The sequence below is a fragment of the Cydia strobilella genome, chromosome 18, assembly GCF_947568885.1.
Source record: "Cydia strobilella chromosome 18, ilCydStro3.1, whole genome shotgun sequence".
Classification (NCBI taxonomy): Eukaryota; Metazoa; Arthropoda; class Insecta; order Lepidoptera; family Tortricidae; genus Cydia; species Cydia strobilella.
This window is the reverse complement of record NC_086058.1, coordinates 11801122-11828303: the sequence shown is the minus strand read 5'-3', so window position 1 is coordinate 11828303 and position 27182 is coordinate 11801122. Positions and strand designations below refer to the sequence as shown.

Genomic DNA, 27182 nt, shown 5'->3' with positions numbered 1-27182 from the left:
ATTGCATTACCGTTAGGTCGGCTCGTTGTTATAAATGCCGTCGATTCTGCGTCAGTTATCAAAAAGGAACTGACGATGACATGCATATCTATGTAACAGGCTTTAAGAACATAATTGGACCTGTGCCTGTTTAACACTAAGATTTTCACACATATTTAAAACGTACTCATAGATAGAACAGTAAATGTTGGTTTCATTGGAACTCACTATTGTCAGTACAGCTCAGCTCGTAAATGGTGACGAGCGCGTCCGCTCCGAACACGACCAGCTGATCATCCAGCGCGTCCAACACGAAAACCTGCGTAAGAGTGTATGTTAGTCTGTGTTATTTTGACCACCTTAAAGACTTATCTATTTGTATTTGTTCTACTTTATCTCGCGTCGTACGTAACAGATAGGTAGTGGCGGCTAAAGTGGCCAAATATATCGTAACACACTTTTGAAATAAGCATGATGTGTCCCGCCGAGTTTGTTGACACTTGACAGTCCCATATTGGGATACCCTCCTCCAATTGAAGGAGTGCTATCTTTTGGTGTTTGACGATCCTTTTGTGAATTCTTATTATTAAGTTTGACATATCTATAATAATTCAATGTTTTAAGAATAATTTATTTATTGATAAGAATGTTTACATGACATTACAGTTGAACCAATGCGTCACGAAACTTAAAACTAACAGCAATAATAATACATAAAACAGCAACAATTATAACAACAATAATATCACATAACATTAGTATAGACAGACAGACAAATTATATTAATTATTAATAATAATAACTGCATCAATAAATTGCTCTGATATTTAGATTAAGGTAATATTTAAAACTTCACAATTTAAAAGTGCTTGTTGCTAGGCCTATTTGAATAAAGATTATATTGACTTTGACTTTGAAGGGGGATTTATTTAAATCTTCTCGAGGCAGAGGTGTGTGAGAGGTGCGTTCATAAGCGCATTGTAATATGCCTACTTGAATAATAAAATATCTTTATCATGTGTATGCGATATATTTGGCCACTTTGGCCGTCATTATCTATTTGATATTTCTGTGATTTGATATATGACATATATACGTCAGCCGAGCTGAATTACCTGAAGCACCTAGATGAATGAAACAACATTTGTATTGTACTAAGTACTAGTATTGGAGTATCTTCATTGAGAGTTGAGACCACATCAATTCTAGGCTACAGAACTTTATATTGTTCATCGAGAAGTAAACCAAACACAAGTAATAATTAGAATGACTGGCATAAATGAGAAGAGGGAACCCAATAGTGGGACACAACTAAATCACAACAAATTCAACCGCACCTGAGAATGCACTCGAACGATCTTCGCGAACCGGTTGTCCAGCTTGGAGTCGCGCGGGTAAAAGCGGATCTCGTCGTGACCGTCCACGATACTGTAGCAGCCTGGAATAGAAGCCTGTTTTAGTCATTTGTATTGTACCTTCTCGTGAAGGCGATAAAGATGGAACTCGCTTGTGTGATTATACATTGTGAGTTACCCATATTTAGCGAGGTGAATTGCGAAGGACCGGAGTCAGTGGAAGAATATGATTCGAGCCCTACACCCCAGCAGAGGGTAACAGGATGAAAAGAAGATGATGACGTCACGCACCTATGACGATGTAGTCGCGCCACCACAGCATGCCGCCGGTGACGGTGAACTCCTTCTCCTGCGACTCGTTGCCGAACAGCTTCCAGCGGCGCGCGGCGCAGCTGTAGTGCGCGAGGCCGGCGCGACCTGCCACGCACACGTTCACTCCGGTCTATGAAACAGTATCTATATACATCCGTGGGTGTGTCACCTATGACGATGTAGTCGCGCCACCACAGCATGCCGCCGGTGACGGTGAACTCCTTCTCCTGCGACTCGTTGCCGAACAGCTTCCAGCGGCGCGCGGCGCAGCTGTAGTGCGCGAGGCCGGCGCGACCTGCCACGCACACGTTCACTCCGGTCTATGAAACAGTATCTATATACATCCGTGGGTGTGTCACCTATGACGATGTAGTCGCGCCACCACAGCATGCCGCCGGTGACGGTGAACTCCTTCTCCTGCGACTCGTTGCCGAACAGCTTCCAGCGGCGCGCGGCGCAGCTGTAGTGCGCGAGGCCGGCGCGACCTGCCACGCACACGTTCACTCCGGTCTATGAAACAGTATCTATATACATCCGTGGGTGTGTCACCTATGACGATGTAGTCGCGCCACCACAGCATGCCGCCGGTGACGGTGAACTCCTTCTCCTGCGACTCGTTGCCGAACAGCTTCCAGCGGCGCGCGGCGCAGCTGTAGTGCGCGAGGCCGGCGCGACCTGCCACGCACACGTTCACTCCGGTCTATGAAACAGTATCTATATACATCCGTGGGTGTGTCACCTATGACGATGTAGTCGCGCCACCACAGCATGCCGCCGGTGACGGTGAACTCCTTCTCCTGCGACTCGTTGCCGAACAGCTTCCAGCGGCGCGCGGCGCAGCTGTAGTGCGCGAGGCCGGCGCGACCTGCCACGCACACGTTCACTCCGGTCTATGAAACAGTATCTATATACATCCGTGGGTGTGTCACCTATGACGATGTAGTCGCGCCACCACAGCATGCCGCCGGTGACGGTGAACTCCTTCTCCTGCGACTCGTTGCCGAACAGCTTCCAGCGGCGCGCGGCGCAGCTGTAGTGCGCGAGGCCGGCGCGACCTGCCACGCACACGTTCACTCCGGTCTATGAAACAGTATCTATATACATCCGTGGGTGTGTCACCTATGACGATGTAGTCGCGCCACCACAGCATGCCGCCGGTGACGGTGAACTCCTTCTCCTGCGACTCGTTGCCGAACAGCTTCCAGCGGCGCGCGGCGCAGCTGTAGTGCGCGAGGCCGGCGCGACCTGCCACGCACACGTTCACTCCGGTCTATGAAACAGTATCTATATACATCCGTGGGTGTGTCACCTATGACGATGTAGTCGCGCCACCACAGCATGCCGCCGGTGACGGTGAACTCCTTCTCCTGCGACTCGTTGCCGAACAGCTTCCAGCGGCGCGCGGCGCAGCTGTAGTGCGCGAGGCCGGCGCGACCTGCCACGCACACGTTCACTCCGGTCTATGAAACAGTATCTATATACATCCGTGGGTGTGTCACCTATGACGATGTAGTCGCGCCACCACAGCATGCCGCCGGTGACGGTGAACTCCTTCTCCTGCGACTCGTTGCCGAACAGCTTCCAGCGGCGCGCGGCGCAGCTGTAGTGCGCGAGGCCGGCGCGACCTGCCACGCACACGTTCACTCCGGTCTATGAAACAGTATCTATATACATCCGTGGGTGTGTCACCTATGACGATGTAGTCGCGCCACCACAGCATGCCGCCGGTGACGGTGAACTCCTTCTCCTGCGACTCGTTGCCGAACAGCTTCCAGCGGCGCGCGGCGCAGCTGTAGTGCGCGAGGCCGGCGCGACCTGCCACGCACACGTTCACTCCGGTCTATGAAACAGTATCTATATACATCCGTGGGTGTGTCACCTATGACGATGTAGTCGCGCCACCACAGCATGCCGCCGGTGACGGTGAACTCCTTCTCCTGCGACTCGTTGCCGAACAGCTTCCAGCGGCGCGCGGCGCAGCTGTAGTGCGCGAGGCCGGCGCGACCTGCCACGCACACGTTCACTCCGGTCTATGAAACAGTATCTATATACATCCGTGGGTGTGTCACCTATGACGATGTAGTCGCGCCACCACAGCATGCCGCCGGTGACGGTGAACTCCTTCTCCTGCGACTCGTTGCCGAACAGCTTCCAGCGGCGCGCGGCGCAGCTGTAGTGCGCGAGGCCGGCGCGACCTGCCACGCACACGTTCACTCCGGTCTATGAAACAGTATCTATATACATCCGTGGGTGTGTCACCTATGACGATGTAGTCGCGCCACCACAGCATGCCGCCGGTGACGGTGAACTCCTTCTCCTGCGACTCGTTGCCGAACAGCTTCCAGCGGCGCGCGGCGCAGCTGTAGTGCGCGAGGCCGGCGCGACCTGCCACGCACACGTTCACTCCGGTCTCGTCTATGGCGCTATACTGAATGGACAAATACAATATTAACATTTGACGTTCATTGGGGACGCAGTTTTGAAAACGGGAACCAACTCCAAACACATTTTTATTGAAAATCGAACCTTAATGACATGAAGTAAATATTTTAATGGAAATTTCGTGTGTTCCGGTTTGCAACACTACTGGTGGATTCGTATTAAAAAAATATACGCAATTAAATCCACAATGGCTTGACGCGGGTATAGCAACTTAACTGGTCGTTGGTATACCTTCAAGGAATGGTACGAGTATTTGTTTGAAATAAATATAAACGATGTCAATATAGAGGTAGAGTGACAGCATGCAGCAGTACATAATAAAAAACTGAGTGTAACAAATCATAAAATCCATTTTCATTTCTCATGCTCTGAAAGAGAGTCATTGTTGTTCTAAAAGGTGCGCAGAAAATGATACGTGTCTGCACTAGAGCATTTCACGTTCGAAGTACGATTTTTTTAATTTTGTTACGATACGCAATTGAAATTTGAGTTTAAATGGATTTGTTATAAAATTTCCATTTTGATGTTTGACTCTCCATTCCATAAATAACGATACTTTTGCCTGAATTGTTAATTGAAAGTACCCTCAAGAAATACTATAAAAATGTATACTTAGCCATGTTTTTAACAAAATACATGCATTTTACTTTTCTCGTATTCGAAATGAAAAGTAGAGTGTTTAACTCGGGTGAAAGGCATCATTTCTGCCTCGGACTATTGGCGCTCTCACTGCGTTCGAGCGCCAAAACACCTCAGCAGAAATGAGTGCTTTTCATCCCTTGGTTAACAATCTACTATTAACTTTATCATGTTTAAAAAATATTTGAAAACTTACTCTCAGTGGCCAATTTGTTGCGATATACGTAGCAGGCAGGGGCAGGACAATCCACTGCTTTCTGCACTCATTGTCATCCACGTATTCTCTGTAGAAATGAGATTTTTTTAAGCATTTAACCTCTCGCTTCCCACTGACGCCATATCATAGGGTCGAAATTAAAACTAAATTAAAAGCTTCAGGGTCTTTTTTTGGGCAATTAAGTATGTTTATGATGGACTTCTTCGATTTCGTCAGTTGGTCTCCTAGGTAGACGTAGATGTCGTCCAGTTGTCGTAAAAAGGATCTCCTGTATGGCACTGTAGGCCCAGCACAAGAGCGGCGCGTCAGGGCGAGATAGACTACCCGCCTATTTTAACTGTGTTAATTAGAGAGTGACGGGTAGTTTATCTAGCGGGCAATATACGGTTGCACCGCTCCTATGCTAGGCCTACTGGTGTCGTACGCAGGACTCGGCTGGTCGAGTCTGGTCTCCTGATAGGTTTCAGCGGAGGAGTCTATGATGGACATCTGGGTCCGCTTCGTCAGGTTGTCTTGTAGGTTGACTTAATATCTCTCTAAGGTAAGACTCACCTGTATTTAGCGCTGGTGTCATATTCGGGATTCGGCCGATCGCGTCCGGTCTCCTTATAAGTCTCGGGCCTCTGCGGAGGAGTCTGTGATGGATATTTTGGTCCACTTCATCAGGTTGTCTCCTAGGTTGACTTCTATATCTTCTTGAAGGGGTAAGATTCACCTGTATTTAGCGCTGGTGTCATACTCGGGACTCGGCTGGTCGAGTCCGGTCTCCTGATAAGTCTCGGCGGAGGAGTCTATGATGGACATCTTTGTCCGCTTCGTCAGGTTGTCTTCTAGATTGACGTAGAGTTTGTCGTCCGCTTGCAGGTAAAGGTGCTGTTGGTTGCTCTGTAAATTAAAAACATGTACACTCATTTTGCTAAGCTTTTTGTTTTGTTGCAAATTCTAAGGATCATTTTTAGGGTTCCGTACCCAAAGGGTAAAAACGGGACCCTATTACTAAGACTCCGCTGTCCGTCTGTCTGTCACCAGGCTTCTTATGAACCGTCATAGCTAGACAGTTGAAATTTTCACAGGTGATGTATTTCTGTTGCCGCTATAACAACAAATACTAATAAGTACGGAACCCTCGGTGCGCGAGTCCGACTCGCATTTGGCCGGTTTTTTCTTTTTGTTTTGATACTTTTGCTAAGAATTTAATGGCGACATGGATATCAATGCTCAATTGATTGCCCATATGAATGTTAAATAATATTTTCACGCCACTGTCATGTCAATAGTTGGTCTACATCATGACTACAATATGCGATTAGCTGTACCGTAAAATTAACAGGCATATAATGTTTTAATAATTTTGTATTTAAAGGAAATAAATAAATTGAAATTGAAATAAATTTAAATTTAAATTTATAAAAAAAAACTCATCATTTATATTCTGAAATTAAGTATGTATGTTTGTACTAATAGTTTTTTTTTTATATATATGCATAAACGACTGGTGATAAAATTGATTTACCTACTCTTATAATTAACAAGTGCGAGTAAATTGTCCTTACCATACAAGGGTTAACACTGAGTGGACTCTTGATAAAGTCCAGCTGTATCAGATTCGTATTCGAGTCGGCTTCCACCTTCACCATCCACAGCTGATAACCTTCTGTAGCCCATTCCTGAAACATAAACCAAAATTAACGTAATAGTACGTCCAGATCTGGCAAACGCGACACGACAAGCGGGTTATATGTATGTGTAACCAGACACTTGACTAACACTCCAAAAGTACCACACTAACCATCCAACTAAGCTTTATAACCTTCCGCCTACATAAATGTCACTGTTATATTTACCACACTGGACGTGGAGTAACACTCCAAAGTATTTGAACCCCAACTTTGAACTTTACTTCGCAGACCAAATGTTCTCCATGCTTAGATTTCACCCAATTTTGAACCTTACTCCGCAGGCATAGTCAAATTTACCATGGTGGATACGACGAGTGGGTTGTGCTTACTCAAGTCCTGGTTGAGGCCGTAGTCCCACGCGAGTGATCACATCATAAATGGTCCAAATGTGTTCCATGCTTAGATTTCACCCAATTTTGAACCTTACTCCGCAGACATAGAGTCTAATTTACCATGCTGGATACGACGAGTGGGTTGTGCTTACTCAAGTCCTGGTTGAGGCCGTAGTCCCACGCGAGTGATCACATCATAAATGGTCCAAATGTGTTCCATGCTTAGATTTCACCCAATTTTGAACCTTACTCCGCAGACATAGAGTCTAATTTACCATGCTGGATACGACGAGTGGGTTGTGCTTACTCAAGTCCTGGTTGAGGCCGTAGTCCCACGCGAGTGATCACATCATAAATGGTCCAAATGTGTTCCATGCTTAGATTTCACCCAATTTTGAACCTTACTCCGCAGACATAGAGTCTAATTTACCATGCTGGATACGACGAGTGGGTTGTGCTTACTCAAGTCCTGGTTGAGGCCGTAGTCCCACGCGAGTGATCACATCATAAATGGTCCAAATGTGTTCCATGCTTAGATTTCACCCAATTTTGAACCTTACGTCACAGACATAGTTATATTTACCATACTAGACACGCAGAGTGGGTTGTGTTTGCTTAAATCCTGGTTGAGGCCGTAGTCCCACGCCAAAGAGCACATGAGCAACGCTCCAAAAGTACTCCATACTGAGATTCCACCCTTCTCCCAACTGACAGCTGCTGCTCGACCGTCAGCCGTCCACCTATAATTAATAATCAACCTTAACAATAGTGCCGTAAGGATCATAGTTACTGTCACTGTAAATATGCAGCTGTGCGTTGTAACCTACAACACATATCAACCTTAAAACTACTGAAATAAGGATTAAAATTCATCACACTTAGGTGTCTAACGCTGAAGCTAAACGAAACGGGCGTTTTATAAACCTAATTGATTGATACTTGGCTGCCAAGTGCCAGTATAAGTCATAAGCAAAACAATAGGTTTCCGTAGCGTTTAAAATTGAACTTTACTGTGATATGATAAGGATGAAAACTAATAAATGACAAACCGACCTTATACATTTAACGGGTCCAGGGTCACCCGGGAAATCTTTGGAACTTAGCACCATTGTGTGAGAAAGCTCTAAACCTCCTGTCGCCTCGTCGATCGTATACACGTCCACTTGTGAACTGAAAACAAGACAAATGTAAAAAAAAAAACTTTTCTGACAAAGACATCTCGCGTTCATCACACAGGCTCTCCCGTAGTAATTTAGTATAGAATCACGACCTCTATATCATTATTTTAGTAGCGTCCGCGTTAAGTAGTTCTTATGTGAATTAAACATATCTAAAACTCTTGAACTCCTCGAGGCGAAGCATTTAAAAATTAAACCTCATTCATCAACCCCTTTTATATTTTGTCCCTTTCGGACAAACGGAATTGTCAATATGACGGAAAGGGACAAACGATTAGCAACTGTTTGTTAGATTTGACAGGCGTTTATGAATAACGCCATCAAATTGTGTGGTGACCTCGCGCTCTTCGTAGGTGCTACATAATGCAGCGTCTGTGTAATCTGTGGGGTCCATGTATAAAGAACGTGCAAAAAGTTGGAAAAGGGGGTTTTCCGAAACTATAAAATATACAAAGCAAACTATAAAGCAAAGGTCTGTTGTGAATGTAAAGAGTACTTACTTCTTTCTACCAATGGCGATAAGTCTAAATTTATGGTTGACGCGGACGCACGTCGCGTCATCTATGGCCGGTGCCCAGATGCCCTGGACCGCCTGAAATATGATCAAATGAGGTAAAAATTCCATTATAATAGTTACAACTGAGAACCAAACAAAGTCTGTAGTCTATAATATATCTTTCGCTCAGCTTGATTTTTTTTAAAATGATTAAATAAATTTGCAAAACTTCGTAAAAATATATTGATTATTGTTAAAAAGTAATAAGCAATTGTTGACTGATTTTTATTCCTGTGAGCTAAGAATTCTTAATTGTAAACACATAAATACTTTCAACTATATCTTAGCGAAATTTTAAGTTCAATTTCACGTTGGTAAAGTATAGCTTACAACTTACACTCACTCAAAATGTTGTTAACTACAATTACCTTGGATAGCGACATATATCTAATATAATCAATTTGTGCACACAATTACTTGAAAAGCACTAAAAGTTAATAAGAATTAGTCCGAATACAGTTATATAGCATCTGGAGCATTTTTTTGTGAATATTTTAACCTTCCTTCGGCAGTCGGGTAAAAATAAGATGGTGCGACTTATGTTAGTGACTAAATGATCCATTTTGTGCAAGTTAAAGGTTGGGGCCAGTTGATGTCACATATATGTTTACTATGCAACATATTTCATTGTAATAAGGCAAAAAATTGCATACATATATTTGACTTCCTCTGTTCAAACAACAGAAAATTAGCACACCTACATAACCTTACCCTCAAATTGGTATCCAACATTATCTGAGGTAGTAAAAATGTTATTTTATGAAAAACTAATCAAAAATACATATGTATGTAAATATAAATCACAGCTGAGAAAGGCTGACTAATCATAGACTATATCATATTACATTTTGATGAGTAAAACTTTTACTAAATACTAAGAAATACATAGGTGTACGTGAGGTGCCTATTCCACTTTGGTTAGCTAAGGATTATAGCCCAAAACCCTCTTGTACACCCAGCTGCAAAATTACATCGCCACTTTCTGATTGCATTCATTCATATTTCAATGCAAATTCTGCAGTTTGTTGTACAATTCCTATGCCCAGCAGTTCAGTCTGTGGGATGTATTTTACGTATATAGATTGGAAATAATGATGATGCAGTTTGTTGTACAATTCCTATGCCCAGCAGTTCAGTCTGTGGAATGTATTTTACGTATATAGACTGGAAATGATGATGATTAATTCAAGGCTTTTGATGACCAATAGTTTCACAGCAAAATACATACTGAATTAGTTGCTCGAATGCTTACATTAGGATCAAATTTGAGGTTGGGCGCAGTGAGGTAGGCCGCGCGCCCGTCGTTAAGGGTTATTCCGAACCCGCACACTAGAGGCGAGTACTCGATGTCGTTCACGTGCGTGTTGTCTTCTAGGATGGGCTCCGCTGAAAACAGTTTATAAAACATTAGTGCATTAGTTGATTATATGGTCAAACGTAATTACAAATAAAGTTGATCGTGATCGCTGGGGAGCCTAAGTATTAGACAGAATAGTATTGTCATTCTATGCCAAGTGGACCTATGGCAGTCTTCATATTGGAAGCGTATCCGCACGCCGCTACGGTAAGCGAGCGGTATATTGCTATAAACCAAAGATAGATATAACTCCGTAATAGATGGATACAGTCTAAGGAAAAAACGTGCCTCGAAAATCACGAAAATTTGATTCCCGATCAGATGGCGCCACTAGTTTTGGCCCACTCTCGTATAGAGGGCGTTGACTGTTTCGTTTGTTATTTATAATTTTAACGCATACCAGTGAAAGAACATGGGTCAAAATCATATACAAATAATTAATGCAAATAAAAAAATCATTTATCCATATTTAAATACATTTTAACGTATTTTTATAAATCTTCATTTTTAGTTTTAAAGTATGTCGATAGATGGCAGTGAATTTACAGTGGTTACAAAATTTACTATGACAGTACCGCTCTATCTTATTATATCCTCATTGCTATAAACGCACATAGAGCCGCCTCACATACTCGAGTGACACGTGGAGATCCATATCACTGTTATAATGATAACCACATAAGTCTGGACTATACAACATCTAGCATACGAATATCTTATATTTTATTTATTTTTTATTTTATTGTCTTATATTTTCGCTTTACAATATAGAGACTACTAGACGAAAGATACGTAAATATAAAAACCGGCCAAGTGCGAGTCGGACTCGCGCACCGAGGGTTCCGTACTTTTTTAGTATTTGTTGTTATAACGGCAACAGAAATACATCATCTGTGAAAATTTCAACTGTGTAGCTATCACGATTCATGAGGTACAGGCTGGTGACAGACAGACGGACAGCGGAGTCTTAGTAATAGGGTCCCGTTTTTATCCTTTGGGTACGGAACCCTAAAAACAATTTCATATATAACATAATTTATGTTAATATTGTCTTCGGTTACCGCGATAGTTACTCATGAAATAAAACTATGAAAAAGCTGAAAAGCTGTAAAGGGTTCGAAACGTCGGGATGTATTATAAATTCAATATACGCGATATAATCCGTTTTCATAGTTTTATTTCATAATTTATGTTGTGACTTGTGACGCTTTTAGCTTCTAGGCACAGCATATTAGTGTTGCTTTAAGTTTAACATAATATGATAAAGTTTAGAACCTTTAGAGACTTGTTGGTTGATAGAGAAGGGTATCCTTCCAAGGTCGAGGCAGTAGTCGCGATTCTGCGAGCCGTCCCACCGGTACCGGAGCAAGTGTGCTCTAGTTGTGCACACCAAGATTTCTGTGCCTGATATACAGCACATACGCGTGATCTGACCATCCCATACTAGTACTTCTTTAAACTGAAATCAAGAAGAATATTTTTAAAGGCTGCAAGAATAAATAAAGAGGCCATTCATTACCAGAGAGTGAATATGCAAAGATGATAGAACACACAGCACAGTACCCATTATATATACATATATTTTTAATTGTCATGCATTTGTATAATATTGAACTTCATCTTTTTATAAGGAACCACCAAAATTATTGTAGGGGGAATAGATGCCCAGTGGACAGTTTTTTTTATGATTTAGGCGTTTGACCACGATCCCACCTGATGGCAAGTAACGATGCGGTCTACGGTGGAGCACGCTAACCTATGAGATACCTATTAACTCTTGGCTTGAAGAGCCCCAGATTGTACTCATGCGGAAACACAGACTCGGGCAGGGCGTTCCATTCCTTGGCAGTTCGCACAAGAAATGTGGAAGCAAAACGTTTCGTGCGTATTCTTCGAGTTCCTACCATGAAGCAATGCCGGAGTGCCGTTTGTCTTGTAGTCCGATGGTAAAAAGGGGACGGAGGAATAAGGTTCCTGTTTCCATTTAAGAGTTTAATGACAGTTTATATAATCAATAGTGTAGGAAACAACATTGTATTGTATTGTAGTAACAAGTACTAGCACTGTGTTTCACAAAATAAAACAAATCCCATCTCTCTGTTCCCATTCGTTAGTTAGTTAGTTTTGCTGGGCATTTTCCGCAACTCGACATCTAATGTGCCTATTTTGCGTGAAACGAGGTAGCGCTACTCTAACCACCCCAGCTCCTCCACGAAGCCTAGCAAAGTCTTCAGGTTGCTAGTTGCCTCCTTTAGTGTGCATGGATCCCTAGGTATTTGCTCCTATATACTTCTACCTGTTAACAGTCTAGGAGAATATGTTTTGTTGTTTCTTCTTCGGAAGCCCATTCGGAAGTGCATGGAAATGCACGCTCTGCACATGGGGCTGTCCCTTTTACCCATATTATGTAGGAGTTTGTTTAGTGTGTTATGTCCTGTTATTAATCCTACTATTTTACGTAGTTGGCTTCTTGGTGTTTTCAGTAATATTTTGGTAAGCTTGTGGTTCAGTTCCGGTAGAATTTCTTTGGTTTGCCTGCATGTCTTCATTTCATTCCAGTACTTGTTGTGCAGTTGTCTGTGATGTTGTTCTAGCTGGTTGTGTATGTAGGATATTGGTAGGGGCATGATTGGCTCAGGTCCATAGCCGGTGTCTCTGAACCTTTCCTGGCCAGTTCATCCGCTGCATCGTTTCCTCTTGATCCACTATGCCCCTTTATCCATTGTACTGTTACTTTGTTGCCTTCTTTGCTCACTTCAGTGAGGCTCCGATGACATTCAAGTATAAGCTCTGAAGTAAGTTTGTCGCTGCATAGCGCTTGTAGTACCGATTTACTGTCTGACAGTATTAGTATGGTTTCATGTTTCACTTGTCGTCTTGTAATAGCATTGCAAGCTTCTATTATTCCTACACACAACAACAAGAAATGTTACTCTGTTCCTATTAATACTAGAGGTAGGTTATGGGGGGTTTTCATAACTGTATAATAACATTAAAGGCCTTGCAAAGGCATAATAAAAGTAAAATAAAACAAACCAATGTTATCTTCAGAGAAGGTATGACTTCTTTCACAAACAATTCAGCGGAGTCTCTCCGCAGGCTAGCAGTAGGAGGGTCATACTGCTGGTATGCAGTCTGGTCACTCACTACTTCCACATTATACAGAATCAAATGTCCTTCTGATGTCTGCAATAAAAAATATGGGAAACAAATGTGCCATTTTCAACCAACAGGGTACTTATTGCCGGTTGTCAATAAGGTGCTATTTCCATATAACTTCAATTTGAAATCAACCTTATCAACAAGCAACAATATGGTACCTTTTAATTGAAAACATCACAAATAGTCACATAATTATATTCTTAGCTATCTAAGTTATGTTTTTTAGTTTATTTGAAATATTTAGCTTAAGTTTTTGCATATACTGCAGGCTAACCTGTTGGTTGGAGTGTTTTTTTTTGTGATTGGGGTTTTATAAGCATCATTTAATATTTTTTATACTTTTTGTTAGTTTAATACCTACTTCATTATATTTCAAATATGTAATAATATCATAATATATGTCACGTAATGAAAGCCTTTTCACATAGTATATACATAAATAGTAAAAGCCTTGTAATATAGTAATTATCTTGATAGAATGGAATCATCAAGAGAATACTTATAAACATTCTCAACTACAATAGATTATTTTTATAAGATCTACTGACAATGAACACTATGGGATTATATTATATTACAGACAGATAATTTATATTTATTACCGAAATGCATATCATTGAAGAGTCTGGCTTCCATTCCACTCCAACATTAACCCCAAGGCGCTGCAAGGATTCAGTGCTACGCTTGTGATGCACAATAGGTACACTTGGCTGGAACACAAGAAGAGAAAAATGTAATTTTAGTCAATATTGTACTCATTTCTTGTTACAAAAAGGATTGTTTACTTCATTTTAACTAATTCATTAAACAACATCAGATTTTCGACTTACCTTACAAAACCATACCATTAAACAGTCCTCGCTAAGCGAAGCGAACAATATTTTATCTCTGTTTGAAACAATCTGAATGATTTGATGATCTGCTGTAGGATTTTTCAGAACTTTGGGCCATCCTATTGGAAAGTACATTGTGCTGAATCAACATTTGATGCACTAGCAATTGAATATTGATTCCGGTAGGCAACAGCCGTTTAGCTTGCTATAATTTATAAAGCATGTTACATGAAACGAGAGTTAACGCATAATTTAGCAAGTAAATACTCTACTACACAACACAACACGTCTCGAAGTCTCATTTTGATTTGTCAATTTTTTGACATTCCAATGTCAGTGTTACTAGATGCAAATGCTATTTATTTTATTGCAAATGTATTAATACACTACCGCACCGCACCAAGGTCGCGATGCGGTACGGTGCGGTAGTGAGTTACCGTTTTAAAACAAGTACTTGAACTTTGTGTACAGAATATCATACTAGTTATAGTTGGGCAAACCGAATTGGCAGTAAATAAGAACAAAAAAACTATACTTATCCTTTTCTTTTGGGTGCCAGTACTAGTGTAAGACAAAGATAGTATGATTCTCTCTGTCTATGTCTGAAATGAGACAGTCCTTTGACAAACTATAATACAAATTACAAAACTTATAGAAATAGGTAATAAATATTATAATTAAGGAACAAAACTGAATTTCATAGTATAATATAAGAACATAAATTGACTTTTACCCTGGCCGCAGACGCACGTAATTTTCCGTGCGGAATGACAGGTAAGGTGTAAGCGAGACAGCGCTATACATTTGTAGAGCGACGCCTCGTTCCCACCTGTCATTCCATACGGAAACCAATGAAATTCCGTGCGTGTTCGGCCAGACTAGGCTTAAGGTGTGTCCAGACAAGACAATTTTTCGTCAAACACATTAAATAGTCCGATCAAATCAGATCAATGATTTCGATAGCCGATTATGACCAATATTACTGTTAAAATTGCATTGTAAATGCATAAATGTACATAATTGACTTAGTTTTAAGACCAGATAATTTTTGTTTCTGCCTAAATCTTTGTGTACAATAAATGATTTTTACTTTTACTTTTTTTAAATGGAGGTGCGGACGCAAGAATACAAATTTTTGACTAGTATTCGCGTTTGGGGGCATTTTTTTAATTTAAAGATTGACGCCAATTTAGTTTCTGATCAAATCGGTCGATTTGATCATCCCGTCTGGACATCGTCTGGACTATCCTTTAAAATCTCAGATTAAAATGTTATTAAATGGCAACATTTTACACAACGAAGGCGTTTTTTTTTAACCTCTTTATTTAACAGATTATATAAAAAAAAAGAATTAAAACCGGTTATCATCAATAAAGACCCGGTCAACCGGTTTCCCCGGTTACCGGCCAACGGTAACTGGTTTCATTTATTGCCGGTATTTCAAAGAATAGAATTTCTAATCTAATGGGATTTATTGATATGTAATAATGTCGATTTCTAACAGTGTACTGCGGTCAACGGTGAACATATATGTTACCCTTCTAAAAAATGTATAAAATATAATAATATTAAGTCCTGATCTTCAATGAAAAGCAATAACAAATATGAAACCCTGGCCTAAGGGCCTACCACGAAAATTGAAGTTCCATTTTCTGCCGCTCTTCACCTTCTCTTGTCAAGGTCAATCTTGCATAAACGAACAAACCAATATATATACGATAGAAATGGTTTGGGGTGGAACGGCGCTTTCAGTTTGCGGTTTAAAAAAAACGGAATAGATTGTCGGGACGAGCTTAGCTTAAAAACAACAGACCTTAAGGAGCCCACTGACTATCAGTCCTCCGGACGATATCGGCCTGTCAGTTGTTCGGAAGTTTCGGAACTGTCAAATTTTTGTTCTAAGTGACAGGCCGATATCGTCAGGCGGACTGATAGTCAGTGGGCCCCTTTAGGCTCAGAGGCCCAACGCCAACGTCGAATGATTGAATGTCACTTACTGTCTTTCTATCGCTCTTGCATATCCAAACGATAGAGAGGCAGATATCGGTTTAGGTACAGAAAATTTCTAACGATTTTCGACTTTTTGATGTTGGTGGTAAGCAAAGAATATAATACTCACTGGGTAAGGCACTCAGCGGCATATTTTATCCTGAAGAATTTTTTTGCCTTAGTGGAGTGGGTTTCACTAACGATTACTTCCTAACCACTTCCTTAACTTATGTATTTGTTAGAATAAAAGGCCAACAGGCAACATATAAAATATAAATTGTAGATTAACGTGAACTAGATAGAAATCAATACTACTATGAAAAGTTAATATTTACAAATAAAGCCGGCACACAGGGACTGAAATAATCAGCACCAGAATCTTTATAGGGCCCTCCACACTCGTGCGCGGATCGCGGCGCGAAGCCGCGAACGCGAGTGTGGAGTCTAGTTCGCTAATCAGCGAAATCGAGCGCCGCGCCGCGTAGTCTGGAGCGGGCTTATGATCAAGGAATAAATTCAGATTAGTATCTATTATATATCATTTAGTTTTTTCATATAAAAAAAAATAGGTAGGTACCTAATTTCCATAGACCTAGCATTACACTAGATTCATGCTAATTTCAGCCCATGTGTGGAGCGCCAAACACATGATCGATTGGAAAATTAACCGGTTCTGGCTAAACCGGTTTCTGTAATCTGTTCAAGCCATGATATTGTTGAAAACAAAAAATGCTAAATAAATACATTATGTGTATATTTAATAATTTTGCTGTTACTTTAGTTCACAAATAATATTCAAAACCTGCATTTGATTGTGATCTGAATACCTATGATGTTGACAACACTGCAAAAAAAAATGACCCTTAAAAACGCCTCTTCTTCCGCGTACCGATACAATGCAATGGCGATGGCGATTCGAGTTTAGATTTTGCTTAACTTAAAACCTTGATTTCTTTTTGTTTTACTGCGATTCTATGTGCTATCGTTTTAGCCAATTAGTATGTAACAGTTCTTTACCGGAAATATCTACTATGATTTGTGTAACTACTTTATAACATGTCTGAAGAAATGGACATGAATGTAAACAACCTCTCCGCTGCCGGAGAGGCTTTTGAGGTATCCCAATCAAATTCCTTGTATTTAGAAAATGAGAGTGTCTCCTCTCCTGGCAGAGAGTGCTCGCAGCCTGCTGCCGTTGATGTGGCCGAATTAAGCGATATGTCCATAGAAAACGATCTCGTGTCGTCCACCAACAACGAGGATCAATCACAACTAAGTTACTGCAACTTGGATGTAGGCAGCGAAGTGAACATCAACGAAGATGAGCCAGACGAAACGAATACCACATTTGATCTTGGAAACGAGGCCAACTCGGAACCTAATAATTCACTTGAAACCGATTATGTGCAAGAACAAAGTTATGCAGTAAGTAACGATGTGGACAACGACGTAGACATGGTGGTGGACGAGACAGTGGAGATAGAAGCGGTGAGCAGCTCAGAAGTATGTCCTCCTACTAGCGTATCTCCTTCGAAACAAGGTAGAGGTAGGGGCAGAGGCAGAGGGAGAGGACGGGGAAGAGGGAGAGGGCGAGGCAAGGGCAGAGGTAGGAAAACAATACCATTTAATGATTCAACCTCCATTAATTTCGGCACAGACGTTTCTAGTGATATTAGTGCAAATATAAGTTCAGAACCTCTCTCTGAGAATACACTACACTCCCCAAACAACAACATTGACTCAATTCAAACTGACACAAATGGCTTTCTTGCATCACCAAGTCAGAGTATGGACACTCCCACTGAACAAGTCCCTGTAACTAGAAAAAGGGGCAGGAAAAAGAAAGAGCCACCTGTAAGTGACACTGGAAGCTTGGAAAGTCCAGAAGTTCTAAGTCCAAAAGTTCCTCGTAGAAGAGCTCCACCAGTTAAAGATACTGGAAGCTCGCAAAGTCCAGTAGTTGAAAGTCCAAGAGTTTCCCGTAGAAGAGGTCGGCCAAGGAAAAATTCAAGTCTGAATGATATAACTGAAAACCAAACAACAGTCAATGGGGATTCTTTACCTGTCACTGCCAGCTCTTCTGAAATGAAAGACCTTAATAAAATGGTTGAAAATTTGTCCCAACTTGAAGACAAGTTGCGTAAATTACAGGACAACCTTTCTAATATTGAGAAATCAGAGGAGGATGAAGATGATGATGAGGAAGACATGTGCTTAAGTCAGCTAAAAACATCAATTGACTGTGAAAGAGCATCTGAAGCCAAGGACCCCATATTGCAAGGGTTGCAAGAAATGCCTTCTTCACCATTAGCTGAACCTGAGGCAGATTTGGATAATGGAATTGATGAAAGTGCAAGCGCTCCTAGTGAGCCAATAACCCAGTCTGAGGTCATCAAAGACAATGATGCCACCACAACAGAAACAGACACCCCATTGACAGAAAATGTTACAACAGATAATGTCACAACGGAAAATGTTACAACAGAAAATATAACTACAGAAAATGTTACTACAGAAAATGTTACTACAGAAAATGTAACTACAGAAAATGTAACTACAGAAAATGTAACAGAAAATGTAACTACAGAAAATACCACTGCAGAAAATATTATAGGCGACGAAGTTGAAAATAAGTGTATGGATGAGTCACTTCTTATTGAAGATACTTCTAAGAGACCTAAGAGAAGAAACGCGAGGAAAACGTTAAAATACAGAAATGATGATGATTCTGATGAAGATCCATTTGCTAATGTTGAGCTGTCGGATGATGATGAACCAAGGAAAAAAAAGAAAAGTGGCAGGTATAACTCTGATGATGAATACATACCAGGAAGAAAAGGAAGAACTAGCTCCATAGACTCCTCAGATAGTGCAGTTGGTGATGCACTAGATGAGTTAGAAGAGCTAAAAATGACAACAAAGAAAAGAGGGCGAAAGAAACAAGAGATTCAATTAGGAGAGAAAATGCCCCTTATTTCAAAAGTAATTAGCCAGAGTCCTATGAATTCATCAAGTTTAAATACAGTTGAAGATAAAAAAGAGCCTTGGAGGTTTTCTCCTAATACAGTTCAGGATTTGTGTGATGATACTGAAGAGCAACCATCTGTAAATAATGAAATCAAACCTACACCGCGTCCACAGTCTTCAAATACTTGGGGTTCAAGTAAGGAGTTTGAAAACTTCCTGGCAAAGAAAACACAGGGCACTAATTTAAAAATTAAAAAAGTGCCTAAAATATCAAGCTCATCACCAAGCGTAGTGGCACCTATAGAAATCCCAGTCTTAGAAGCAAATGAGGTTAAGAAGAAAGTAGAAGCATCTGCTCAAACCAACAAAGTTCATACTGAAACTACAAGTACTCAGACTAGTGGGCCCTGCACACTTTCAATGAAGTCCAATGTTCCTTTAAATAGTGAACAGTCAGAAAATGCATGCAAATTCCTTACTAGCATTGTGAAAACTACTTCAGAATTAGGAACCTTAATGACTGAAAAGTCTGATGACTTTATTCAAAAGAAAATAAACACAACTAATGTGGTAGACAGTTTTAAGATAGATTATTGTGTCAAGAAATCATTTTTACTACTGAAACTTGCCAAACATAATATTATGCAAATGGAAGAGGACTTATCCAATCAATATGAAAAATTTCTTCAAGAAAATGACCTATCATCATACAGGGAACAAGAGAAGAAAATAGAGCCTACACCCAAAAAGGAAAAAGAAGACAGTGATAGTGACTGTGAAATAGTTGGGGAAACACCACCTCAAAAGGTTGAAGTGAAAAAAGAAAGCAAACCCAAATTCAACCCAAAAACAGTATTTTTAAATAAAGAACTTTCTATCAAAATTGCTAAAAAGCCAAGTGAAGAAGTCAAGAGCAATAAAAATATTAACATCAAAGGCAGACACACTGTCTGGATCAGTGATTCGGTGATGGTAAAGAAAGTAAAGGGCTCGCAGTCTTTTTTAGCCCAGGACAGCCGAAATAAAAAACCACCCGATAATAAAATTACAGAAAAAATGGTAAGTGATTTTTTTGAGGATTATTATCGCCAGAAAGCATTATTTGCCTGTGCTCCATTTTTATCCACTGAATGGTCTACCTGGCGATATAACAGATACATCTGTCAATACTTTACTGTTGAACCTGATAATCTTACAAATGGTAATATTTCTAGAACTGAGGAGATTTTCACGGACAATGAAAGTAACCCAAGTGTGAGTGAAAGTGGCAATGAACTTAGTGAGAAAATAAAATGTGAAGTTAGCAAATTGAGCAACCCGAAAACACTTTTATCAATTTGCTTGAAGAATCTGCATGAACTCTTTTATCTGACGGAACCTACTGATACAAACAACACTTTTTCCATTCCCGAATGCACAAATGATAATAGTGCAGCTCTGTTTATTCAGCCAAAAACACTATTTTCTGCATGCTGTGAGCACCTGAAAAAAAATCAGCAGAATTTTAGGGCACAACATAAGTTGTTAGTAAATGATCCCGTGATTGTAGCTCAAAATAAAATTGAAAATTCAGACGAAGATGAAGACAATCAAGAAGAGTACATTTGTTTACTAAATGCTTCAGAAATCCTAACCCAAAATATACCCTCTTTGAAAGCATTGTGTTATTCAATAATAATCAGACTTGACTTTGCAAATAGCAAAAAAAGTGATAATAAGACTGTAATGTCGAATAGTGAAATTGATGAAACTGAATATTGTGAAAGTGACTTCTCATGTGATCATTGCAGCCAAGAAGTAAATGCTCCCGAGATTGTACCTAAAAATAAAATTGAGGGTTCAGACGAAGACGAAGACAATCAAGAAGAGGACATTTGTTTACTAAATGCTTCAGAAATCCTAAACCAAAATATACCCTCTTTGAAAGCATTATGTTATTCAACCATAATCAGACTTGACTTTGCAAATAGCATAAAAAGTGACAATAAGACTGTAATGTCTAATAGTGAAATGGATGAAACTGAATATTGTGAAAGTGACTTCTCATGTAATGATTGCCAAGAAGTCAAGTCACTGTTGACTTTATGTGTACAGGTAATCCAACAAGGCCAAAAAGTTCTTCAACCTAATAAGCCAAGTGATTTTTGTGTTAATGACACTTTCTCATTTAGATCTCCAAATTCTTTGAAGCATATTGCATTTAAATGCATAACAAGTTTACTAAATGAATGTCACATAAGTGACATTGCCAAGTCCCAAAATGAAATTGTATGTAATTTAACTCCCCATAAAGTAAAAAAGTTAGCTGATATATGCTTTGACATTGTATCAAAGTTGTATGGAGCTGATGATTTTCAAGTAACTGGAAGTGCTAAAGCCCCATCTGTAGCACTAACTATCAATGCCATTAATACACTCTCAGAAGAAGCATACCTTAATATTGAGGAAAATACAAATGATCAAGATAATTCAGATTATTATGAAGATGATGGTGGCACTTTTTATGAAGATGAAGATAATGAAGATCATAGGGAAAATGAAAGTTGGATCTCTAAAGTACAGTTGAAAGAACTTATGTCTTGTGCTGTATCTGACAAACAAAAAAATGTGTCAAAACCCATCCCTGAAAATGATAATATTCAAGTGGCAACTGAGAATTATCCTCTTATTGCTAATATCAAAACTGAACCGGGTTTAGAGGAGACACCTGCTAATGCAGAGAACTTTGTTCCGATTATTAAAACTGAACCTGATCATTATGTTGATCAAATGACCATCATACCAGAAAGTGTTGTTACAAAAACCGAATCTTTTGATAATGTTGACCCATTACCTGTTGGTAGAGAACCAATTCAAAGACAAAATAGCACAAGTTTTGATGAAGAAAATTTTGAAAAATTTGTGAGGTCTAATAAAATGATACATGATATTAGCACTTATGAAAATGAGAATGATGAAACATTTAGTCAAAGTGCTTTGCGAGTCCGCAGACAGCATGAACCTGATTCTGATAACGAAAATGACACAAGTATGAGTTTACTAGTACCACATACATTTGAGCCTCTCACTGTTGAATCAGCTAAAGGAAGCCTTCTGGAAAACAGCGGGAGTGACAGTGAAAATGTTAGTAAAAAGAACAACAAACGAAAACCTGGTAGACGTAAGACAAAAAAGCCTGAGCCTCCAAAACAAACCAAAGAACCTGCAAAAGAAAATAAAGAAGTACCTTCAAAAGAAAACAAAGAAGTCCAGTCAAAACAAAATAAAGAGGTACAGTCAAAAGACAAACCTGTTCCTGTTAATGAGCTTGTTATACTTACTAGACGAATGCGAGAACGAATTAGACAAGAAGAGAAAAAAGGCGAGTCATCCGATTCGGATTCTGAAAATGTGGCACAAACCTCAAAGCAGGAAAAAGAAACAAAAAAAGAAACAAGACGTTCACGATTGGCTGCTAAAAATAACACGCCTGTGGATGAAGAGATACAGTGTAATAATGTAGATTCAACAGAACAAACAACGGATACTACTGCCAATAAATTCAAGGATGAAACTGGAACAAATTCCAAAGAAGATAATAAGTTCACTGGATTTACTGCTGTTGATCAAAATGAAATTTCTACATATCATAAATACGTTAAATATGTTTATGACCAAATTTTACCAAAAGTAAATGCAGAGACTGAATCGAAAACTACAGAAGAAAAATCAAACAAAGATGAAAAGACAAAGGATAGTGAAAATGAGACAGATGAGATAATAAATTCACAGGAACCAATAGAACTTTTAGAATGCACACCTACAATGCCAATGTTTGAGGAGGAGGAGGCTAAACCTAATCGAAAACCTACCACAAAATCTCCTGGCAAGAAGAAAGAAGCTAAACTTGCTAAAGAAGAATCAGTAAGTACAGACAAAGAGGACACTAAACATGATAATAATGGAAAAAAAGATCTATTAGGCAAAGAAACTGAGCAAAGTGAATTATTCACTGAACGCAATGGATGGAAGTGCTATCCGATTCTCAGTAGTGATACAAAACTTTATGAACAAATCCCCATCATACCCTTGGAAAAATTACCAGAATCTTTTGTTCAGACATATTTTGAATATCAAGAGATAGCGGTAAAAAGCAAAGATGATGAAGAAATTGATAGGTAAATATAATCACGAATATTTACCTTGTTAATTGGTTTTGAACAGTCAGCTTTCATTAAACTTTGTTTCAGATTGACAAACCTTCAGTCTTTGAATAGGTTATCTTTATCTAGTGTAAAGAAACCTAGAGGTCGTAAAGAAAAAGTGGCAGGTGAAGAGCAGGAAAAGTCTTCTCAAGATGATAATGAACGACCGGAAAGTCCTGCAGACACAGATGCAGGCCATTACAATGAATTATTACCTTCTGAAGATGAAGGTGATAACTACGAGGACGATTTTACAACACCAGTAAGCATTTTTGACGAAAGTTTGCTAGTAACATTTATACATATAACATAGCTATACAAGTATTAACACTTTCGTTTTATATTAAGTACTAATGAACTGTTTTATTATAGGGTCCAGATGCTACGGAAAACAATATGGCGAAAAATTTGCTCATGGATGATGATGATGAGGACGACACACCACTATCTCACAGAAAAATCAAGAAAGAAGTTGATGGTGATATCACTTATAAAAAGAAGAGGCCTGGGCCGAAATCTAAAACAGTTGATGTAAAACAGGAACATCCAGATTTGTTAATGCTTACTGCAGACAAGATGATGAACAAAGAATTGACACTTTTACATGCACCAGTAGTTTTAGATAACGAAAATGCGAAAACACCTGCTAAAGGTCCTGTTACAAGGAATAAACCGGTATGTACAGGTAAACTTAGGGGATTTTTCACCTGTCCAATTTCTCTCTCAAAAACTCTCATTAAGCAAAATGTGAGACGTAATACACATTGGACAAAGAAATGGAATAGATGGAATACCACCCTTAACTATGCTGGCATATCTATTGTTTTTTTTATTTTTTATTTTTTATTGCTTTTGCTTTTCAGAGAAGTGGTACAAAGAGTGGTGGTAAGGGAGATCGAATAAAGTCCGATGATTCCTCATCAGAAGAAGAAAAACAATGGGTTAATACTAAAGAAAAACTTCTAAAAAGAATGGGGAAAAAACAAGAGACTGCAATGTAAGTTTGTTTACTTCATGGTAAATATTGTAATTATTAAATATTTCGCAAGTGTTTCATTCAATTTGTTTCTTTGTTTTTGTAGGGAAGACGATGCTAAGCGGGCTAAACTCGTGAGTGAGTTCATAGAGCGACGGAACACAAGCGACAAACCTTTAATTTTGAATCATAAAACTCGTGGTCGATCCAGACGTTCTAGAAAGAAGATGTTGGAAAGGCAAAAGCAGATGAGGTAAGTTATATTATAACTTACTCTTGTTTTCATGGTTTAACTCCTTTTCTATACATTTGACAAAAAATGCCAAAAAAGCATAAAACAACCTAAGCAAAAAAATTGTTGTAACTAGTATGTAATTTTGAACTACTTTAGGACAATATTTTCCAATGTTTGTTCTATTTGTCTCCAAGCTGTCTGAATACAACATAACCCATATCTCTCCGACTATTCCAGAGTGCTGTCGTATGAGCTACTCGGAGAAGCAGGACCGCATGGTCCAAAAGGAAACTCCGCAGCATATTTCAAGGGACGGCGTAATATTAGAAAGGTATGTTATAAATAATTAATCATATTTAATTTAATAATGTAAATTGTACGTACTGACGATCATAATATAAATTCGTGTAGATTAGTCTAAGATAATTTATATTGTAATTTTATATTATGAGAATAAATATCTAAATCTAATAATATTCCGAAACATTGTTAGCACCCACCTCAGAATAATAACTAAAGCATAGAAGCCGGGCAAAAATAAAAGCTTGGTAAAAGGTATCGTATTCACAACACGCTATTACTTTTTGTCTATGAGTGAGTGAGACAACAATCCGCAAGTTCTTTCGTTCAGTATTGTCATAAGATGAACTGAGGAAAATGTCAAATGGTTCTAATTGGTTCTAATATAATTCAGCCAAATAAAATATATGTTCGTTATTTGACAGGTAGGTGTCAACTGTAACAACTTGACAGTCGTATTATTTAAGTTGAAATATTTCGCGAAATTTCAGCGGTCATCTTGCTTAATTTTAATTATATTGTTGCTATTCCTGAAAGATTGTTGGAAAACGTGCTGAGTTTTTATTTTTAATGCATTGAAGTTCCCTATGTGATAATGTCTTTTGTGATCGAGGGCTGTAAATCGCATACAGGAAGAAAAGAAAATACGCACGAACCGGTAACCTTTAATCGGTGAGTTTTGTTCAATTTTGAAGAAATAGGCTATTTGACTAATTTTTGAAAATGGTTTTAATTGATTGTTTATAACTTAATAATTACACTACATTGATATTTCCGTAAAATTTCCTGTATTAAATATAAAAAATCAATGTTAAAGTTTATTTATTTTGAACGCGCCTTAAACGCTGTTTTTGCAAAGGGGCTAATCACGTGACACGTGTGACGTCACACGCGAGTAAACTCAGTCAATGACCTTAGTAAATCTTATGCTTTATGTGCATTTAATTGATTATTTCACTGTAAAATGGTATATAAATGGTGTATAGTGCCGCAATGTTCAAGTACGACTATAAAAAATCCAGATAAATTGTTTGATTCCGTTCCAACGAATCCAAAAAAAAGAAAAATGTGGTTAAAACTAGCGCGAAGAGACCCAAAGAGCATTTTAGCGCATACAAATGTTTTTATGTGTGAAGACCACTTCGATGTAAGTACTATTTAACTGTAAATAAATATGGTAGTTAAAGCAGCGGATTTTGTTGTATTTAACGAAACAAGATATTATTAGGTATTTAATGTATTACTACATAACCTCATAACATAGCTCTTTCAGCATTAGTAGGTAGTTAGTAGCATACTTTTTCTTTCAAACTAAACTGCAGTATGGAGATACTATTCTCGTCATCGTATTCTATATATATATCGTCGTCGTATTCGCATCATCGAAATCGAAATTTTCGTAAATAAACAATTTCTACGTATACTCACATAGCTGTTTTTACATTTCTAAGTTCCGCAGCATAGTAATCTGGATTATCTTTAAAGAAAAGTGCAACCATTGATGCGTCTATGTCTGGTAGGTTGCCGCTATCAGCTTTCACATATTTCGGCTCCATTTTGAGATTCTTATGAATATTGTGCTAAATATAATAAATAAATAAATATATATATATATATATATATATATATATATATATATATATCTACATACGGATAAATCGGAATATATCAGAAAACTGTGGAACAATAACTAAAATTAGCTAAATACAAATAAAACAGTTAAAACACTCAAGGCAATCAAGAATGTTTACGCGCGTGTGACGTCATCCGAGCGTTGACCAATCACAGGGCGTTCACGTCCCTGATGAAATTTCAAAAAATACTAAATTTTCTTTCGTTTATATTCCAAAAACTAAACATAATTTACATTCAAATATAGTAAAATATACTTTATTAGTTTATTATCTTTCAGGATGACAGCAATTCGTTATATATTTTTAATGTTGTCAAATACCTAGTTATAGGACCTGACCTAAACATTGAAATCGATATCTTGTTTATGTAATTATTATTCAAGTCTGTATAGATTTTTGCATATATTTCCGAATTTTTCTGCTAACTATGAAAGGTTATATTTTTGGCATAGTGATGTACTGTGTATTTATCGACCTCAGATCCTAACCTATCGACATTTACAGCTTTCTTATAGTTTCGCCCCGGACTGTCTCATTTTAATTGATGAGTATAATTTTCTTTGTTCTTACTTACTGTAAGATTGTGTTTGCCAGACTGTAGTATAATACTAAAAAGACATTAATGATCATTGATGAATGTTCCTTTTATTAATATTGTTGGTTTACCTATCTGACAAAACTCAACTTTTTATTTCAGATTTCCAAAGGACGAGGAATAGGGGGTATTACTGCAATGTTCTGCCACCAGAGTGCAGCACCCTTTTTAGTAAACCGTAGAGTAATTTATACATACTGGAACTTTAACAGGTTTTTGACAAGTTTTCAGAGGACCTACAGGGAAACAGGAATCCGAAAT

General features: G+C 38.9%; 2 protein-coding genes across 4 annotated transcripts in view; one reads left to right on the top strand and one right to left on the bottom strand.

Annotated features, from left to right (window-relative positions):
* Positions 1-14329, bottom strand: part of LOC134749361 (guanine nucleotide exchange factor subunit Rich) — a 47178-nt gene extending 32849 nt beyond the window's left edge. Inside the window, exons 1-14 of the mRNA XM_063684280.1 lie at positions 14039-14329; positions 13811-13918; positions 13083-13232; positions 11322-11505; positions 9942-10075; positions 8634-8725; positions 8009-8125; positions 7539-7695; positions 6498-6611; positions 5660-5829; positions 4924-5011; positions 3906-4074; positions 1317-1417; positions 208-298 (exon numbers count right to left, since the gene is read on the bottom strand). Of these exons, the coding sequence (XP_063540350.1) occupies positions 208-298; positions 1317-1417; positions 3906-4074; positions 4924-5011; positions 5660-5829; positions 6498-6611; positions 7539-7695; positions 8009-8125; positions 8634-8725; positions 9942-10075; positions 11322-11505; positions 13083-13232; positions 13811-13918; positions 14039-14176 (1813 nt within the window). The 5' untranslated portion in view covers positions 14177-14329. The remainder of the gene's footprint in view (positions 1-207; positions 299-1316; positions 1418-3905; positions 4075-4923; positions 5012-5659; positions 5830-6497; positions 6612-7538; positions 7696-8008; positions 8126-8633; positions 8726-9941; positions 10076-11321; positions 11506-13082; positions 13233-13810; positions 13919-14038) is intronic.
* Positions 14330-16944: 2615 nt separating this feature from the next.
* Positions 16945-27182, top strand: part of LOC134749536 (uncharacterized) — a 31225-nt gene continuing 20987 nt past the window's right edge. For 2 of the 3 annotated variants that reach the window (XM_063684505.1, XM_063684503.1), the window contains exons 1-6: positions 16946-23154; positions 23227-23443; positions 23554-23856; positions 24045-24178; positions 24264-24410; positions 24630-24723. In XM_063684505.1, coding sequence (XP_063540575.1) covers positions 17087-23154; positions 23227-23443; positions 23554-23856; positions 24045-24178; positions 24264-24410; positions 24630-24723 — 6963 coding nt within the window. In that variant the 5' untranslated portion in view covers positions 16946-17086. Of the gene's footprint in view, positions 23155-23226; positions 23444-23553; positions 23857-24044; positions 24179-24263; positions 24411-24629; positions 24724-27182 lie in introns of all 3 variants that reach the window. The other variant, XM_063684504.1, reaches the window with a different exon arrangement.